Source organism: Xyrauchen texanus, chromosome 32 (assembly GCF_025860055.1).
Source record: "Xyrauchen texanus isolate HMW12.3.18 chromosome 32, RBS_HiC_50CHRs, whole genome shotgun sequence".
NCBI classification, from domain to species: domain Eukaryota; kingdom Metazoa; phylum Chordata; class Actinopteri; order Cypriniformes; family Catostomidae; genus Xyrauchen; species Xyrauchen texanus.
This window is the reverse complement of record NC_068307.1, coordinates 30448523-30468766: the sequence shown is the minus strand read 5'-3', so window position 1 is coordinate 30468766 and position 20244 is coordinate 30448523. Positions and strand designations below refer to the sequence as shown.

Below are 20244 nucleotides of genomic sequence, written 5' to 3'. Positions count from 1 at the left end.
TGTGTAAATAATGTTGTTAACACATTTCTGTAAATGATTGACCATGACTCATGGTCCTTAACAACATCATAAAATCCCAACCTACTGTACTATATAAGGAAATTCAGATAATAATTCGGAAAATACAGTGACTCATACAGATAATAACATTTTTATGGTAGACAAGGATGCAATTAAACTATAATGTGTTACAATGTCGCAAAGAAAATAATGGTGTTTATACTGACATATTTATGTACAATGCAAATATGAAACCTACTAAGACATATGGCAAAACATTATGAAGCATTTTCAAACAGCAAGTGAGAAATGTAAAGTTTTGTGTTTTACACATAATTATAATTATTAGCACCGTAATGCACGGCTCTATCTGTCATTCAGTAGCAAAATAAATGAGATAAACCTGTATATACAATTACACTTTCGAGTAGAAATAACTTTCATGTGCACCTTAAGAGAACCTTAAAAAAACTTAAAAAAGAATATCCCTGAATATTCAGCAGGAATTCAACTATGATTAAATGCTATTTCAAAGAAAACGTCTAGTTACTAATGTAACCCACTATTCCCTGATGGAGGGAACGAGACATTGTGTCGATTGTAGTGACACAAGGGGTTTCTTTCGAGACCTTCGGATACCTCTGAATATGAAAAAGGCCAATGCCAAATTGGCGAACAGAATTTGCATGTCCCACCCCGGACATACAGGTATAAAATGCGGGGATTGTGTATCTGTTCAGTCAGGTTCTGCACTGAGGAGCCTTTTCTCTCTCTATGTTTCTCCTTATGAGTGTTAGATGCGGCTGGGGCCATCTAGCTATAACATGCATCGGGGAAGGCATTCTTTTCCAGTCCTATTCTTTCAGGGGGAAAAGACCCAAAATACGTCACATGGGCCTGTTATGCCACACATGGAAGTGGTAGGTCCTGCCTAATGGGGGAGGAGCTCTACAAACATAGCAACCGGGGCAGAGGGGACTGCCCAATTGAGACGCGGGTCCGCCCGACAGGGGGACTGTACCACGGAATATACATCACAGGGGGTTACCGTGATATCCGGCACATATGGAGCCCCTATTCCAGTAGTATTTCCGTGTTTCCGAGTTCTACATGCTCAGACCTGACAAAACAGGGAACGAAACCAACTCAACCCTGGAGATTGTAGAATCTCGCAAAGGTATTGGGTGTTGCCCAGCCTGCTGCTCTACAGATGTCTGCTAAAGAGATGCCGTTGTCCAGTGCCCATGAGGATGCCACACTTCTTGTAGAGTGTACTCAAACCCACAAGAGGGCGGACACGGCCTGGGTCCGATGCGATGGCGTCGACAACCCAGTGGGCGAGCCTCTGTTTGGAGACAGCGTTCCCTTTCCGCAGTCCGCCAAAGCAAACAAAGAGCTGCTCAGAGAGTCTAAAGCTCTGTGTGTGGTCTAAATAGGTACGCAAAGCATGTACCAGACACAGCAATGATAAGGTTGGGTCAGCCTCCTCCTGGGGGCAGCACCTGCAGGTTCACTACCTGGTCCCCGAAAGGGGTCGTAGGAACCTTGGGCACATAGCCCGGTCGAGGTCTTAGGATGACATGGGCATCTGCCTGACCGAACTCCAGGGAAGTGTTGCTGACAGAGAACTCTTGCAGATCTCCAACCCTCTTGATGAAGTGAGCGCAATCAGGAGGGCCGTCTACTGGGAGAGGGCACTTAGCTCGACTGACTCTAGCGGCTCGATGGGGCTTCTCTGAAGGCCACAGATGTCATTCCTGGACCACGAGGGTGGCCATCGCTTGTCCACGCTGCGACCTTTGTGGCCTGGAGTGTGAGGTCAGTTGTTGAGCGCAGTACCTTCAGCACATCAGGATCAGGACTACCCAAGTGCAGTTATTTAAGTGCCTTGGCCTGGTCGGTTTGCAGGAGGGCCGTGGCATGCAGAGCGTAAGCGGCACGTCTGGTGGCACTGTAGGTTTTGGACGCCAGGGGCGACATCGTCCTATTGGCCTTGGAGGGGAGTACTGGGCGATCCCACCAGGTGGTCGCATTTTGCGGGCGCAGGCGCACCATAACCACTTTGTCCACTTGGGGTACCTCCATGTACCCTTGGACAGTCTTGCCGTCGAGGGTAGTGAGAGTGGACGAGCGAGGATGTCAGTTTTGGGCAGTAAAAGGTGTGTGTGTGGGGGGTATGGCTGTGAGTGGCACCCTGACCCGAGGAACCAGTCGTTTAACCGTGAGGGCTGAGCGGGTGACGGGAAGTTCCGGTCCAGCCCAATGCTCTCGGCGGCCCGGGCAAGCATGCCGGACATCTGCGCGTCGGTCTCAGTGTGGGCGAGCAGACCCAAAGGTGGCAGCCCAGTCGAGTCCTCAGTATCAGATGCCGCGACGCTGTCCGATGTAGCGGCAATATACTCATCCAGCTCGGGGGATCTGAAGGAGACATCGGGCTGGCCTTGGGGCGAGCCGATCTTACATCGAGCCCGGATGGAAGCAAATGAGCGTGCGGGGGGGGCGGGTTGTCTGCTGGGATTTACCCAGCGAAACCACACCTGCCGAGCTCCCCAAATCGCCTCCATCACCAGCCGGGTCGGCCTCAATCCCATGGGAAGAAATATGCTGTCTCACGCAGTCTATACACGTGAGACAGCATATTTGACCGTCAGAAGTGGAAAGATATCTACCACATCCAGGAACTACACAAAGGCGGAAAGGCATCTTGAAAAAGACATGTCTTTAAAAAGACGTTCAGACGTAAACTCTTTTAGAGGAAATATACTCTTTTAGGAAATGCTGTCGAAGCACCCAGGGGCATGGACTGCACTGGCATGCAGAGAAGGGAGAAAGCCACTGCTAATGCGCCATAGGATCCAACAGCAATGCTCTTAGAGGTGAGTGGAACAGTAGTGAGTGTCTCAGCTCGATGATCACACAACCGCTCGGCTCTGAAGAAAGACTCTGATGAACAGATGCACGATCCCTGCCTTTTATACCCGTATGTCTGGGGGTGGGACATGCAAATTCTATTCGGCAATTTGGCATTGGCCTTTTTTGTATTCAGAGGTATCCGAGGTTCTCGAAAGAAGCCCCTTGTGTCACTACAATCGACACAATGGCGAGTGAGTGACAGAAGGGGAACTGGAATTAATATTAGCATAGATTCATATAGTTTATCAGGGTGTAGTATTGTCCAGTACAGAGCAGTATACTGTCATGTGAAAAAATAAGTACACCCCAAGTAATTTTTTTTTTTTTTTACATATATCAATGAATGAATGAACGTTACATTTATATAGTGCTTTTCCTACACTACAATCAAAGCGCTTTACACAGTGAACAGGGGACTCTCCTCAACCTCCACCAGTGTGCAGCATCCACCTGGATGATGCGACGGCAGCCATAGTGCGTCAGTACTCTCACCACACACCAGCTATTGGAGGAGAGGAGAGATTGGAGAGTTAGAGCCAGTTAATGGATGGGGATTATTAGGAGGCCATGATTGAGAATTGCCAATGGGAGGAATTTGGCCAGGACACCGGGGTTACACCCCTACTCTTTTCGAGAAGTGTCCTGGGATAATAATGACCACAGAGAGTCAGGACCTCAGTTTAACATCTCATCCGAAGGACAGTGCCTTTTCACATTATACTGTCCCCATCACTATACCTACACAGTCCGCAGGGTGAGCACCCCTGCTGGACTCCCTAATATTTGTCCAGTATAGCATAGCATACAGTAGATCAGTATAGAGTGTAGTATTGTCCAGGATAGCGCAGCATAGATCACAATAGTTTATCAGAGTAATATGGTCCAGTATACCGCAGTATAGATCAGCACAGAGTGTAATATTGTCCATTATAGCTCAGTATAGACCACTATGCTAGTTTATCAGAGTATAATATAGTCCAGTATATCACAGTGTGGATCAGTAAATAGCATAGTATTGTCCAGTATAGCACAGTATAGATCATAATAGTTTATCAGAGTATAATATGGTCCAGTGTATCACAGGCAGTATAGATCAGCATAGAGTGTAATATTGTCCAGTATAGCTCAGTATAGACCACTATACTAGTATTGTCCAATATAGCACAGTATAGATCACAATAGTTTATCAGAGTGTAATATAATCCAGTACAATGCAGTATAGATTAGTATAGCGTGTAGTATTGATCAGAACAGCAGTCTCTGATCCAGTGGCAGACTGTCCATCAGACATTTGAGCTGCTCTTCACCCAGTTTAATCTTGTCTTCCAGTTTGCGTTGCTCAATAATGAGTGCCGACTTCATTTTTACAAAGTACTGGTAGTCAGCAAGACGCTCCTCACTCAGGTTACTGGCCAGAATGTGATACACTAAATGTTCCCTTCTGTCCAAGTTCTCCTTCAGTTCTTTAGCGTCTTCATGCTGGCGAATCAGTAGTTTGCGTTTCTCTGTTAAATTGTTCTGAAGGAAAGAAATGAAAAAAACAAATATATATATATATATAAAGATATGAAAAATCTTGACTTTAATATATCACATGTCTCATTCTTGTATATACCTTCTCGTCAGCTGACGTTCCCTCTTCCAGGTTGTTCAGGGCGTTCTCCACACGAGCGAGTCTTCCGGACAGCGACAGCAGCAGACTGACCACTTTATCCAGATCCCCCACAAACATGCGGAACTTCTCTAGCTCGTTTGGTTTGCAGACTATCTGTACGGTGGCCTCCACTTCCTCTCCGAGAAGATTATTGTCCTGGATTTCCTCTTGAAGACTCTCACGGGCCTCTCGCAGGACCTGGAGCTTCTTGCTTAAGCTGTCGATCAACTCTTGCTACAAGCACAAACAAAAATTACACCAAACATTATTAATAATACAGTAATTAAAAAACAATAATTGGAACACATTACAATTTGTCCGGAATAATAAGCATGTTTGGGGAATTTGGGGAACTAAAAAATAAAAAGACCGCCTAGTCAAATCATTGCGTGCATATTGAGAATATTCAATATATCGCCCAGTCTTACCCAGTACCCAAATAAATATAGTAGGCTACAGATATCTTTCTTTCCATCCAATTACAAGGTCAACTGCCTGACTGTGTGTGACATTGTACCTTCTTGTTAGACAGGTCATAATCGAGTTCATCTTCTGAATCTGGTTCCTCCATGTGCTCCTGGAGATCCTTCATCTTTATAAGCAGCTCAGCTTTGGGTGCCGATGTGCTGTAATATGAAGAACTGCTAACTAACGGCACTGATGTAGTCAAACTGTCCTCAACCCTGCAGAAATCAAACATAAATGTGTTACTAAAACTGAGAATTGTGTCAGAAAATCAATGTGATGATTCTAGCATACAGACATTGAGATAAATACAGAGTAATTCAGTCTTACACCTGAGTTACATTTGACTTGCATGTGCACCAGTAGAGGGCAGTGATGTTCAGAGTGATATAGCTCAAATATCCATCTCAATATTTCTCAGCCTTTTGATGAAATTCAGTATATCTATCTCGATATTATCTACTGGTATTTGCTTTGAATGGCTCAATAAGAGGAAAATGTTTAAATGTAAGAAATAAAACTGCAAAAAATCTAGTTAAAATAATGAATGCATGTTTTCCACATTGTTTTTCACTAAATGAACACAAGAATTATATTGAATACTTTTAACTTAAATGCACCAAAATAAAAATATCCAGTCATTAACAGCAATATTTACCAACTTACATATCATTTTACTAAAAGATTTTAGAATGTTGGTGCAAACAAATTGTTGAATCAGTGCTTAGATTCACTGAAGCTGACGGATTGAACTGACTCATGGAAATGAATTGAACTTGCCAAAAGTAACATCATTTTGCTTCTGAAATTTAAATCAGAGAAACTATTAGCAAATCTCTGTCTTAACACTGACTAATTATTATATAATAGATTATGAAACTAGTCTAATGACACAATCTTTAGGAAACTTAAAGGGGACCTATTATGCAAACTTCACTTTTACACAGTGTTTGTGCATAAATGTGAGTCGGCAGTGTGTGTACACAACCACCCAACAACAGTGTGTCAAAATGAACTGTTTTCATTTCAGGCCATGCCCACGACTGGTGACGGACTCCACCCTATTATCATAGCTCCTCCCCTGAGTGATCTACACACAGGCCGCCATTTTTTTCCATGCTGGAGCAGATACAGTGAGAAGAATAATGTTTCAGCTTCATAAGCGTCATAAGTGTTCTGTTGTTGCTGCAAAAGTGAACATAAGAGTCTTCATGTACTCCCGGCATCAGAGCCACTGAAGACGCAGTGGACAAGTTTTGTTTTTTAAGGGAAATGTGCCCCAAAACATACAAAAATGTGTGTATGTTTGTCCAAATAATTTTACACCGGACTGCTTTGTGAATGAGTGTCAATATAAAGCAGGATTTTCAAAAAATTTGATTCACAAGCATGAATCAGCACCAACTGTTCATGTTCCAGCTTTATATCCTGAAGATGTATCACACTTTATATTTTGTGAATGTTTGCAAATCGCCTTTCTGAATGTGTTTGTTAGCTGATTCCACAGCTAGTGCAGCTAAAGTTAGCATCGTCTCTGATTGTATTCACAGAGACCAGAGCTATGTCGGGGCGGGGAGCAGCAGCTCATTTGCATTTAAAGAGACACACACAAACAGTGTGTTTTTGATTCCACCCAAAAAGAGGCATTTATAACATATGTATAACATGGTATAATAAATGATCCGTGGGGTATTTTGAGCTCAAACATCACAGACACATTCTGGGGACACTTGAGACTTATATTACATCTTGTAAAAAGGGGCATAATAGGTCTCCTTTAATGACCAAATAAAAAATTAATTAAAATCATAAACAGAACTAATGCTGTTTGAAAAACATTTCCATTATGCTCTGAAAGTAGAAAACACATGCAACAGAAATGTTGAATTTAATATTATTATCATTTTTTTTTTTCTTTTAATAAATGCAGTTTACCTCTGCTGTATTTTTGGGAGGTGTCTGTTTGGAGGTGGCCTTTCTCCTCAGCTGCACCCCCTCCAGGAGCTGTTCCCCTTGGGGAAAGATTCCCTCCATCAGATCCATGGTGGTCCTCATCTTACTCTGATCCAAAATGTCCACCAGACTCTTATCCTTTACCATGATATCTTTGGCCAGTTCCTCTCGTTTCAAGTCTTGTTCAGAGTGCTCGGTCCCACCGTTGGTCCTCACTGGCTCCGTGTTTTCTAATGCGGTCTCGTTGTTGATTTGATGTTCTGAAGAAGTTCTGTCAGCATTTCTGTTGGACTCCACGTGAACACAGGCACTTAACAGTGACTTGGCCTGCTCTGGAGAATCTAGTTGTTTTGGTTGGGACGTTTTCGGAACCTCAGAGCCTCCCAATGATTCGCCATGTAGCAAAAAGTTTATATTGTCTCCCTCGGAACCATTTTCTGTACAGATGATCTGTATGGGGACCTTACGCCCAGCTGTATTAGTTTCTGATGTTTCCTCCGTATTATGACTACATTAGGATACAATTCTTCAGTTAGATATTTTTACAAACATTGAAAACATCAAAAGGTACAGTCTTTACACTTTCAGGCAACTTTTAGCATTGAAGCTGTTCTTGGAGTATAAAAGGAATCATTTACTTTCCTCCAAGTTGTACAAACCTGTATGATTAAATTTTTTCCATGGTATACAAAGGGTGACTTTCTCAAAAATATACTGGCCACTCTTTTTCATTAAGTGAATGGGAACAGGTGCTATCAAGACCCAAAATCATCATAAAAGCAGTCCATATGACACTATATTCCAGGCTTTCCGAAACCTTTCAAAGCTAAAAATGAGAAAGACCAAAATATTAAATGAAAATATTAGCTCTCAAATAAAACAATAAAAGATGGTACAATTTGACACATTGCATCAAGTTTGATGGCAGGGACATCAAACGTCATTGGTTTTTGTGTCTCATCATTCTGATGCATCATTGTATGAAAAAGCAGGTTATACTTTTAAAAAATGCACCTATTGTGTTCCAAAGAAAAAAGAAAGTCATACAAGTTTAGAGCTATCTGAGGGTGAGTAAATGTCAATTTTATGGTGTGACATATTCATTCTGCTTACCTATGTGAATCCTTTTTCTGCACAGTTGTCGGTGATTCATCGGTAAGTCTCTGTGGAAAGAACTGAGGAGATGGAGAACATGTTCTGTTGGCTGAGGTTATGGCCAGGTCAGCATTCCTCTGGGGAGAACTGAAGGACTGACCTGAAAGTGAAACCGGCCCCCCGCTGTCAGATTTCTGACCATTTTCTGGTGCTGTGGTCAAGAAAATGTCTCTCTCCAGGTGCTCTGAAGGGCAAGGTGAGGTGCAGAGCCTCGCGGATCCTTGAGTTGGGTCAGGGGAAGGATTTCGAACTGCTGTGATCCCCTGTGCAATGGGATGCACTTCCTGTGTGACTCTGGAGGGGCCCATGGTTTCCAACTGTTTGTCCACTCTGAGCTGGGCAGGCCTCTGTGATTCAGGCCCTTTGTTTTTAGGAAGTACATGCTCTGACACAGGAACCTGGAGATTATGTAAGAAGAGGGGAGTGGGGTGCCTGAAATCAGGTCTGGGTCTTTGGTTCGAGAGAAGAGGAGCTGCAGCATGTTCTTTTTCCAGAACATTCAGGGTGATTGACTCCAGAGGCTCAGAGATGCTAACAGGATCATGCTCCCTTTCAGGTGCACTGTAACATGGGAATTATGTTAAAACACACACATACAAAGAGAGGGAGAGAGAGCAAGATATATCTTCTAAATGCCCTGCTGAAAAAGCTTAAGCTAGTCGTCCAGTCTGTCAAACTGGTAGGCTGGTCTGTTTTGATGGGTTTAGAGGGGGTTTGGGGCACTTCTCATCTGGTTAGGCTGAGAGACCAGCTAGACCATCTGTAGACTATCTTAGCCAGGCTGGGAGAACAGCTAACCACCAAGGGTCAGTCACTCTGCCCAGCTACCCATTTTTAGTGCAAGCCTGCCACATAATCTGTCTGCCTAAATTATTGAAAATGTATAGATTGCTACTGTATTACTAGTTTCTGGACACCAAGCTGAACAGATGAGAGATCCTAACCTAGTGATACAGGTCTCCTGTTGGTCCTTGGATTCAGGTGGAGATTCCACAGCAGACTCTCTGGGCGGCAGAGGGATTTTCTGAAAAGAATGTGGAGCATGTTCACTTAATACATTGATATGGATACCAAAGACTCTTCTACCTGAAGGGCTGACTTGCCATTCTTCAAGATTATATTTCATATCTTGGTCAACTCTGCCAGCAATAAAATTGTTCCCATTTTGTTTACTATTGTGGATTTTTATAATGTGGACCAATTTGAATTATTAACCAAAGATATGTTTGGAAATGGACCAAAAACATTATCAGCAGCATGACAAAACTATCTCATATTCGTACCTGACCATATAAGTCAGCAGAAGGTGAGGAACGAGATCTTTCATGAATACACACGGCATTGTTGGATTCATCCAAGCCGGAGTCCAAAATGTTTTCAGCTGAGCGGTATCTACCAGAGGTTCTTATTTCCAGTGGCTTCTTCTGCAGGTTCCATTTAGCCTTGTATTCAGCAAATGTACCCAGTCGCTGTTGCTCCTCAGTATTAAGGTCAGAATGGCTTGATTTACTCTGTTTGATGGGAGCTCTGAGGTTACATTCACTGTCTCCATTTAATTTGGACTTTCTCTCATCATGGTCTTCACTGGGGCTGAGCAGGGAATGCTTTAGAATGGGCTTCTGGTGGGTCAGCTTACAGGAACCTTCAAAGAATTTATTTGGGTCCAAAAAGGATCCAAGTTTATCTGCAACTCCTACTTCATTGATCTTGTCCGGTTCAGAGAAAGAATGTATTTTTTTATCCATGGAAAACTGTTTGTGTCCTCCAATGCATGTGAAATGGCCATGACCAGGCCCAAGCCTTTTGGGGGCTTGGCCAGATGAAGCTTCATTCCCAGGGATCTCCAGGTCTTTCCTCGTAAAAGATGTGGCCTTCAGAACTTTGGCCTGGCCTTCCTTCAGATGATCCTTGTAGGTGTTGGTGAAGGAACAATCAGATGAGGGTGAAGAGGTCTCACTGGACTTCCAGATATCAGAGAGCACCTCAACTTCGCTTGGGCAGGTCAAGGCAGCTGCACTTCTGCTTTTCTGCAGCTGCGCTTTCTTCTGTTGGATCTCATTGCGCAGAGTAGTGGCATAGCGGTCACTCCGTCTTCCCTGTTTGCCACCAATGGAATCAGTTAATTCTTGACTGCCTCCTACTTTGGCTGATATTATTGATTTATCTGCCATCTTCTTGCTCTCCTGGGCCAAAGAGTGCAACATGGGGGTCTTCTGTGGACAGATCTTTTGATCTTGCTTGATGATCCATGGATTGTCTTGGTGATAAGTGGAGACAGGTTTTTTCTGCTCTGGCTGGTGGTTTGGTACCTGCCTGGAGGGCTGCTGCCTAAAAACTGCATCTTTCTTCATTTGACACTCTCTTTCCCTCTCCCCAGAGCTGGACTTTGAGATAACATGACCTGGCACAGGAGATGCAGCTTCGGTTGAAAGAGGACTAACGGTCTGCTGTTTGTTATAATCACTGGAGCTCTTGTTCTCAGGAAGACTAAGGTATGCTTGGGAATAATTTGTCTTTATGAACTTCTGAGAACAAACAAAGCTTCTTCCTGTGACACTTTGTGTAGTTCCCATTTCTGACTCACGTTCATCTTCCATCCATCCCTGTGGGGAGGTAGATGATTCCAAGGATGGCTGCTGGGCAGTGATGCAGTAGTAACGGAAATGAGCTTGGCCTTCATGGTTGTGATCAAAAACTGTGTTCGAGAGGGAAGCTGTCAAGGTTCTGGAATTATTTAGACTGCCAGTATTGGTTGGCAAATCTTGAAGGCTTCTGTAGTAGCTCCCAACACTCTGGGTCTTGGAAGTGCCTGTAGTACAAGGGTACATGGAGAAAGGACTCTCATTGCTATGTTGTCTCTGATGCTGAAGCTCATATGTAAATGGGTTTTGACCTTGTCTTACATCAGTGCTTGAATGGGAAAATTGTTTGTTAGGGTTTTGCTGATTTGGGCTGTAGTTCTCAACTGAAAGATATGGATGAAGAAAGTCCTTCTTTGGAGCTGGGTTATAGCTACGTCTCGTTTCATGTCCTCTGTCACTTGCATGGTGGTCATCAATCTGTTGCTCCACAGCTCTACAGTGAAATTTCTGTTGTGGAAAAGCAGAATGTCCTTCAGGAAAGGACCCCACCAAGGTCTTCTCATGAACTCTGTTGGCAGTGAAACTATCACTACGCAGTGGAGGAGGTGGTGCAGGTAAAGCTGCACTAGTTAACAACTTACTCTCAGGAATATGCCACAAAGGCCCCTGGTTTGATCTCCCAGAGCAGGAAAATTTAGAGCCAGCTTGATCCTCCATGCTGGGACTCACTTGTCCACCATTGCCCATGGGAATCTGCAGGTATCTGTGGCAATCACTGGAAACTCCAAGCTCATTCGGACTGCCTCTGTAAAACATACCTTTTGTAGGGATGATACCCCGAGGTGCACTGTGGTCAGTTGTGTCTGACAAAAATGCGTTACATGCAGAGGTAGGTTTGTTGACACCCTTTTCAACCACTGGGTGGTCTTCTACACCGTTGAGCTTGTTCAATAACACTGGCTCTTTTGAGAAAGCATGAGATGTGGGCTCTAGACTTTCCATATTTCCCACTGAGCTGAACTGGCATGGCACTTGTCGCAGATTTGTCTGTCCCCAACAGCTGGTGTAGCTTTTTGTTGGTGAACTGGTAAAGCAATCATAAAATAGCAGATTTTATTTTTTCTAACAGATCTGTTCAAACTAAAGTGTCACTATAGTGGCAAAGTTCAATGCTACATTGATTCCATCTAAACCCTGAAAATCTCACCCTGTATCATATTGTGTCTGGCAAGTAGGTTCAGCAGAAGGGTTGAGTTCAGATTTAGGGACGTCTGTAGTAGGGTTATCTGTGGGTTTTGAGGAGTGCCAAGAATGAGGTCTACATGAAGATTCATTCCTCCTGAAATGCATACAAGGAAGCAGGTTTAAGAAGTCGTTAGATACCAAGAGATTCACATCTCTGAGCTTTATTTCCAGAATTTCAAATTTAAAGGTGGAGACACAGCAACATTGACAGCAAATAATGCTGTGAGTTTGAAGAAGAATTATGTGTGTGGACCAATGAAAGACAGATATAGTGTCAATTTTGCAACTCCATTTGGTGCCACTAGTGGCACAGAAATTACACACTTTACCTTTAAAAATCAGGAATTGTGAATAACCTTCTTTAATTACTGTACCGGAGTATAATTTAATGATAATCACTTATGGAGCAGCAAACATGACGTACCCTTTGAAGTGATTCTTCCTGAGATGCATTGAAAGTGAGGTAGACAGGGGGAAAATATCAGACATATTACAATGCAGAAATATAAATACAAGCAGAATTATACATTTTTTTAACAACTGATCAGCACTCAAAAACACTAATTCACAAAGAGATAAAGAAGATGCTGCACTGATGCTCACAAGCAGTGGCGGTTCTGGCTTACTTGGTGCCCTAGGCGAGATCGGACATGGCACCCCCTTAACACCCCTATATATATATATATATATATATATATATATATATAAATAAATGGCACATTCTATTAACATTGACATTATACAGTATATAGAGTACATAACTTACATTGCAATATTCAATTATAGAGTTAATAAATAAAGTATATGGCAGAATTGTTGCTAATCTGTGCTATCCCTAATCCCTAATTTAAAATTTAACCCTCCCATTATGTCATATTTGCCCAGCAATCACATGGTTGATACTAATTATTGCAAGACCACTAAGAAGATCCTGTGTCATGGTGTAGCCTACCTATAGGCCTACTGTTTAATCTTATGTTTGATCATAATGTAAGAATACATCTATCATCCTAACCATATAGAGCCTTTAAGGCAGAATAGCCTGTCGAGACACCTTTCTCCCATCGTGATCTTGCAAGCTGTGCGGGGGCATGGTGGCACCATTTGGGGCACCTATCCCCCATCACGATCTTGCGAGCTAGCCCTAGGTGCCTGCCTATATCGCCTATGCCAGGATCCGCTACTGCTCACAAATTCTAGAGAAGCCAGTGAAATGACAGCACTATAATCAGATTAAGATTGTAATCCTGGTCTTGCACATGAACAGCAAAGCTACAGCTATAACACCACATGGCAGAGGATGTGACACTCAGGTCTGGAGGGGTGGACAAGTGGATGGGTGATAACTACAGGGATGTGCAGGGCAGGGGCCAATAGTGCACAATACCTCATAGAACTTCTCAAAATCTTCGTGAGAAAATTCCTGGCCACATGAACTTCACTTTCTGCAGGCATTGTTTGTGTTACAATATCCACCATTTTAATGTTCCTGGGTGACAAGAAGAAAACATAATATATACTACAATATATTCTGAAGAGCTATAATTACACTATTGTGTATATATATACACACACACACACACACACACACACACACACACACACACACACGATATTTTACTGATATATTCAAAGACTGAATTGTTGTTTAACCCTTATATTGTATTCCGGTCAAAACTGACCAATTTACTTCTACAGAAAACTGTAAAGATAATTTTCATAAAACTGTATTGGTTTTATTTCACTTTGTTACACCTGTCATGTTCCCGGTCTCAAGTGACTGGCCATTGGAAATAAATGATTTAGACTACAAAATACAGAAATATTAAGTATGCAATAGTGTTCAATAGCATCCCAATCCTTTAAGATGAGCACATTCAAAAGTCCTCAGACACGTGCGCGCGCACACACACAAAACCCTCACAAAAAACTTTCTGCATTTTTATTTTCAATAAAACATTGTTTAGTGTGTTGTTTTAAGTTATTTAAAGTATGGGGACACATACACGCGCACACACAAACACACACACACACACATACACGCGCGCGCGCACAAACACACGCACGCACACACACACACACACACACACACACACACATACACGCGCGCGCGCACAAACACACGCACGCACACACACACGCGCGCACACACAAACACACACACACACACACACACGCGCGCACAAACACACGCACGCACACACATACACGCGCGCACACACAAACACACGCACACACACACATACACACAAACACGCGCACGCACAAACACACGCACGCACACACACACGTACACGCGCGCGCACACACACACCAACAAACACACGCACACACACACACACGCGCGCGCGCACACAAACACACGCACACAAACACACACACACACACACACACACACACACACAAACACACGCACACAAACACACACACACACACACACACACAAACACACACACACAAACACACGCACACACGCACACGCACGCATGTTGAACAACCTTTTGTGCATCATCTTTCCATGTACACTCTTTGAGGAATATCTCATGGTCTACTTATCATATGTTGTGTTTGGGCTCATTTGAATTGGGATAGTCTGCTGTAAATTACGATATATGTATGTTTCAGGAAGTAATAAGGAATAATGTGACAAAAAGACACGATTTAATTATATTTATGTGTGTCAGTGTAACTTTCGTACACTAATACTCACTGCAGTTTGGCATTGCAATTTAATAATTAAGACCTTTCCAACGATATATAACATGGCTATCTCATCTTTTACATTTTTTACCAACTTTGAATATAATTGTTGTGAAAACAAATTAGCAAATTATGAGAACAAAACAGTTCTAATTTGTCAGCCAATTAAAAAGCATTATTTAGGAATTGGTATCAGCTATATGCATTGTGAAGCCCAGATTTTAAGCTTTAATGTGACACCTTGTTTAGATTAAGCAAGCGGTTACTAATTTATTACATAATTATTATTATGTTTTTCAGCAGTGAGTGCCCCCATAAGCTCAGTTCAATGAATCATATCAGTAAAAAAAAATTTTTTTGTCATAAATATGTTCAAAAAATAAGTAAAAAACCTGTCATAATTCCTAAAAAAAGAAGTTGGCAGGAATATCTAATGCAATATCTCGTGATAATATATGCAATGAGATATTTATCTTTTTCTGCGCTAGCACATTTGCTACTCCAGCCACCTTGTGCGCTTGACAGTACAACACCGTAGATGTTGTTGAACTTTGTATGACAAATTGTTTGCTATGTTCCTCATTTGTAAGTCACTTTGGCACAAAATGTGTTAGCACAAGCAAACACAACTCAAACGTTAAAAATAAAGGTGGCAACTTTATAACACAAAAGTGAGCAATAAGTCTGACAATTTCTCTGGCCACCTAATGCACTGACTATTATTGCTACTGTATTATTTAGTGTAAAACCCTTTTTACGGCCATATTAAATATCCTATTTATTATTGTATATGTTACCACCCAATATTATTATATACAGTAATTGCACTGGATTGTGTATAGTATTTTATTTAATTGTACAAATTTTATTTTACTTTAATGTAATGTTGTTATGCATAAAAATAGAAAGGTTTACTCCTAATTCATTTACAGGGCACTCAGGGGTAACTGTGCTAAAGCCATTTGTCCGGACGGACAGGCCAACATATGCCATCCGTACAACAGTGGAGCTGCATGTGATAAATGGGAGCTTAGCTTTTTAATCTGTTACAAATGGAGATCAGTAGTTACACATTCTTCTCAAGCTGTTGTCTGTCTGTGAGCCTGTTTCAGCATGTTAGTATGGAGCAGTTCGGTAAATAATGGCTGATATGGAAGATGCAGAATTATTTGGATTGTGTAAGGCTTTGTGGACTTCATTACTAGGCCTAAATTCAGTCTAGCGTGGAATTTACACTATACAATAGTCTTTTAACAAAATCTTTATACTTGTCATATAGTTTATCTACTTTGGGTTGAACTGAGTGGCAGTAGCCACATTTCCACTATTGGGCAAAATGAGGGTGTGCTAGTGTGTGCCAGGGCCTGTTGCGTTCCCACTGTCACGTCCGCCTCAGGGCTTTCGCGGGGCCAATGGCCTCTGGACTGCCGATTACCCTTGGGCCAAACAAGGCCAACTGGGGATTGAGGTAGGGTCAATGTCAAAGGCGGAGTTTCACCGAACACGGCAGGTTGTGTATCTAGCGCATCGTTGAACATGTTCGGGAAAATTGTTAAATTGCGGGTACAATGAAAATGTGTTAAAATGCACATTGGACAAAGCGGTGCCCAAAGAAAGAACTTTCCATGATTTGTTATCATGAACGGTGTGCTGGGGCTTTTGCCTGCTGTTAGTGAAGAGATCACTCGGGACACCATGGCAGTTACAGTCGGTGAGTTGTCAATGCTAACTTATCTTGCTAGCTAGCTAATGTTTCCAAATGAATTAAAATCTATATTCTAGATAACATGATACCTCTGCTTGAGTTTCCCTCTTACTTGTAAAATGGGCACGGTTTGTGACGTTGGCACCAGGGCTGCATGTTAAAGGTGGGTTTTAGGGCAAAGCCCCTGGGATATTGGCACAATGGTCGAATGACTCCATCAGGTCAAGTTAGGGGACATTCTAAAGTTTTAAGACTTTTGGCTGTATAACACTGTACAAATGCAAATTTGGATATTAAGGGAGACAAGTGATGGTACAAGAACATTCCCGAGAAGACAGAAAACTCTCTGACAGAAAGAGAAACAAAGAAACCAACTAATGGCAACCAGCTGCTTTCCTAAGGTGTCAAGGAAAGCTGAAAGTAAAATGAATGGGGGGTATGAATCTAAATCTGAATGCCCCCAAAGTTGTTGACCAGGGGGCCCCCCTGCAAGATGCCGCCTTGGGCGACTGCCCATGTCGCCCATGCCTAAATCCGCCACTGCTTTGGAGTACAATAAGATAGGAGGATGTTTGACATAAAATACTTCTAGAAAGATGGCATGTCTTGTGGCATGATCTTCTGCACTTTATCTATAACTATTTTATTCAACATCTGGCTAATTCTTTTACAATGATTTTGTATGCAACTTTAACTAATTTTAGATTAGAGACTAGATCTAGTTATGCATTAAATGACATTAATGACAAAAACACTAAAACAAATAAACAAAAGCCATATAGCCTAATAATGGACAACTCCACTTACCTAATTGCTTTCAAAGTTAATCTGACACAAACCAGAAAGGCCTGATTATTTCTGTAGCCTCTTTACAGATTCGACTTTGCTTGGCTGCATATTTTCCCAGCTAGCTGCATTCCTGTGATGCTTCATACGATGTGTGGACACAATAGCAACCTCTAGGAGGAATTTTATGGCATGTGCAGCAAGACTTCCAATGCATCTAAAACTAACAGCTAAATGTAGGTTAACGGGCAGGCCATTAACCCATATATGCTCAAAGACACTTAGCATAATGCTAGCATACATCCGTGCATTGCACACTAACACGGAGTATGTAGCTGACAGCGCGTCCCAGTCAACAGGAGATTCCCTTGAGGGATTAGAGAAGTTTCAGACAGAGGGAGGGGCAAGTAGTAGTATTAGAGTAATACGCTGCAAAATCGGCTAATGGTCTGAATGATTGTCTGATGGTCTACAAATATCATGGGACTATAAAAGTAGTGTTGCCTGTAATTCCGGTGTCACTATAGCATCTTTAAACCATGGGATTTTCCACAAAACCATTACTATGCCAATGGTAGGGCAGAAATGAACAGATCTGCTGAAATATACCGCTGTATGATTGTATTGACAGTGCAGACAATTTGCTACAAAAACATAACTAGCAAAAGTACTCCAAAAACAGACAAATGTAGTATTTTATACTTAAGAAAATTTGCAAATTTGGAGTGATTTACAAAACGATATGGTAACACTTTACGAAAACGTTTCATTCATTACCATTAGTTTATGCAATAGGCATCATGAAGTAACAATGAACAATATATTTTTACAGCTTTTATGAATCTTTGTTAATGTTCGCTAATAAAAATACAAATGTTCACTGTTTGTTCTTGTTAGCTCATAGAGCATTAACTAATGTTAACACTTTTTATTTTATAAATGTGTTACTTTCTTGAAAATAGCATTAACCAAGATGAATAAATACTGTAAAAGTATTGTTCATTGTTCAGTGTTAACAAATCGAACCTTACTGTACAGTGTTACCAACAATACTCTTTGCAAACCTCCCGGGTAAATCTAATAAAGAAATTGCCAGTTCATATTTCACTCCAAAAAAACACAAGACATTTTTTGAAATGATAAACCAAAAAAGAAGCCTATTTTTAGATTATTTCGATTCTTTGAATTTTGACATTATTTTCATGACAATTAAGCACATTTTCTTCTCAAATTCTCTTTACTGTAATGTGAAAAAAAATTAAAATAATTCTCAACGTAATAGAGTAAAGAGAATTTGAGAAGAAAATGTGTTACAGCAATTGTGAAGCTGCGTTCATGATTCAAATCAGAGCATCAACATCCGCATTGTGCGCCTCATTTTGCATTTTGTTGATAGTTAAGATTTGGTGTGCATAGGTGGATCACACCTGGAGTCGTGAGTTTGAATCCAGGGTGTGCTGAGTGACTCCAGCCAGGTCTCCGAAGCAAACAAATTGGCCCGGTTGCTAGGGAGGGTAGAGTCACATGGGGTAACCTCCTCGTGGTGGTGATTAGTGGTTCTCTCAATGGGGCGTGTGGTGAGTTGTGTGTGTATCGTGGAGAGTAGCATGAGCCTCCACATGCTGTGAGTCTCCGCGGTGTCATGCACAATGAGATTGACGGTCTCAGAAGCGGAGGCAACTGAGACTTGTCCTCCGCCACCCGGATTTAGACGAGTGACCGCGCCACCACGATGACCTACTGAGTAGTGGGAATTGGGCATTCCAAATTGGGAGAAAAGGGCATAAAAAATACATAAAAATCCAAATAAAAAAAAAGATTTAGTGTGCTTCTGTGGAAATTAAAGTGTGCCCTACAAAGGCTGAAAAATACTTGATGTCTATTACAAGTCCCATCTGTGCTTGTTTTGTACATCAAATAGTGTTAAGAGGTGCTTTCTCCATTATTTAATCACTAACAGGGAAGCACATGTTTTCTGGACAGTTTTTATTTGGAGTTAAACGAGGATAATTAACAACTAGTGAAATTCTTCACCATGTAGAGCGCAGTCATGATCCTGCACTAAATACTGAATAGAGTGAGACAGACACAACACAACAGAAAGTGCAGTGATAATCACAGGCAGGATTACTGATGATAGAGGGCACATAAAGCCTAATCAGTGTGTTCCACTCCCTGTGCCACCAATATAATAAACATCCATTTCAAATAAATGTTAATACATTACAGCATATTCAAGTACTGAATGATCATAAAGATACTCCAAATGACTCTTTACATGTTCATTATTACATTTCCAATATAGATTTATATACTGTATATTTACACTCAGTTGTCATTGGCTGTGTTTGCATACTGCTTGGTATACTGCCTACTAAATAGTGTGTGAATCAGTGCATTATTTCACAATAAACATTTCAAACAGTAGGCTCATGCTATTTAGGAGAACACCAGTACAAACATCAGAAGTGCAGAGCACATGTTTCCTGCAACATTCCACCTGCGTTCCTCACACAAACACAGAATATCTGCAGTACATGTGCCATGTCCGGCGAGGAGAGAGATCTAAATTAAGAGGAATCTCACAGCGAGCTGGTTAAACCTCAAACTCCACATGAACTCTACTCCAATCCTGAGAGCAAATTTCCATCATTCCAAACACGGAGATCACAAATTATCTGAGAGCAATTAAACTAAAAACAATGCAATGGGCTTCAATGGAACTGTCATCTTTATGAAAATGGAGCAATTCCTGTAATAAAGACAACAAATGGGATCTCTTTAATACCTCAACTGTTTCTGCAAGATAGAAATGCAATCGAAAGTCGCTTTTCCGCTATTGGGCCAGTGCGAGCCAATAACCTCGGACCTCACGCAATGAGATCAAAATCGATCTGTGTTCCCACCATCGGGCATATAGCCCTGCAGCGTTGCCTTAAAACTGGCACTTAACATGCCACCCAGGTGCTGACGTCACACATGTCGCCCATCTCACAGGCAAGAGGGAATCTCAAGCTGAGGTATCATGTTCTATAGTTATCTAGAATATCTAGTTTATCTAGTTTGTAAACATTAGCTATTATTTT

The 20244-nt window shown here is 41.8% G+C and overlaps 1 protein-coding gene across 1 annotated transcript; it reads right to left on the bottom strand.

Moving 5' to 3' along the window:
- Nucleotides 1-3924: 3924 nt before the first annotated feature.
- shroom2b (shroom family member 2b) lies at nucleotides 3925-13446 on the bottom strand. The gene is made up of 10 exons (XM_052102056.1): nucleotides 13355-13446; nucleotides 12392-12409; nucleotides 11930-12061; nucleotides 9424-11806; nucleotides 9085-9164; nucleotides 8099-8701; nucleotides 6968-7493; nucleotides 5085-5252; nucleotides 4529-4801; nucleotides 3925-4431 (listed from the first exon to the last, which is right to left on the bottom strand). The coding sequence occupies exons 1-10, from the start codon at nucleotides 13444-13446 to the stop codon at nucleotides 4159-4161; spliced, it is 4548 nt and encodes a 1515-aa protein (XP_051958016.1). The 3' UTR covers nucleotides 3925-4158.
- Nucleotides 13447-20244: the final 6798 nt, after the last annotated feature.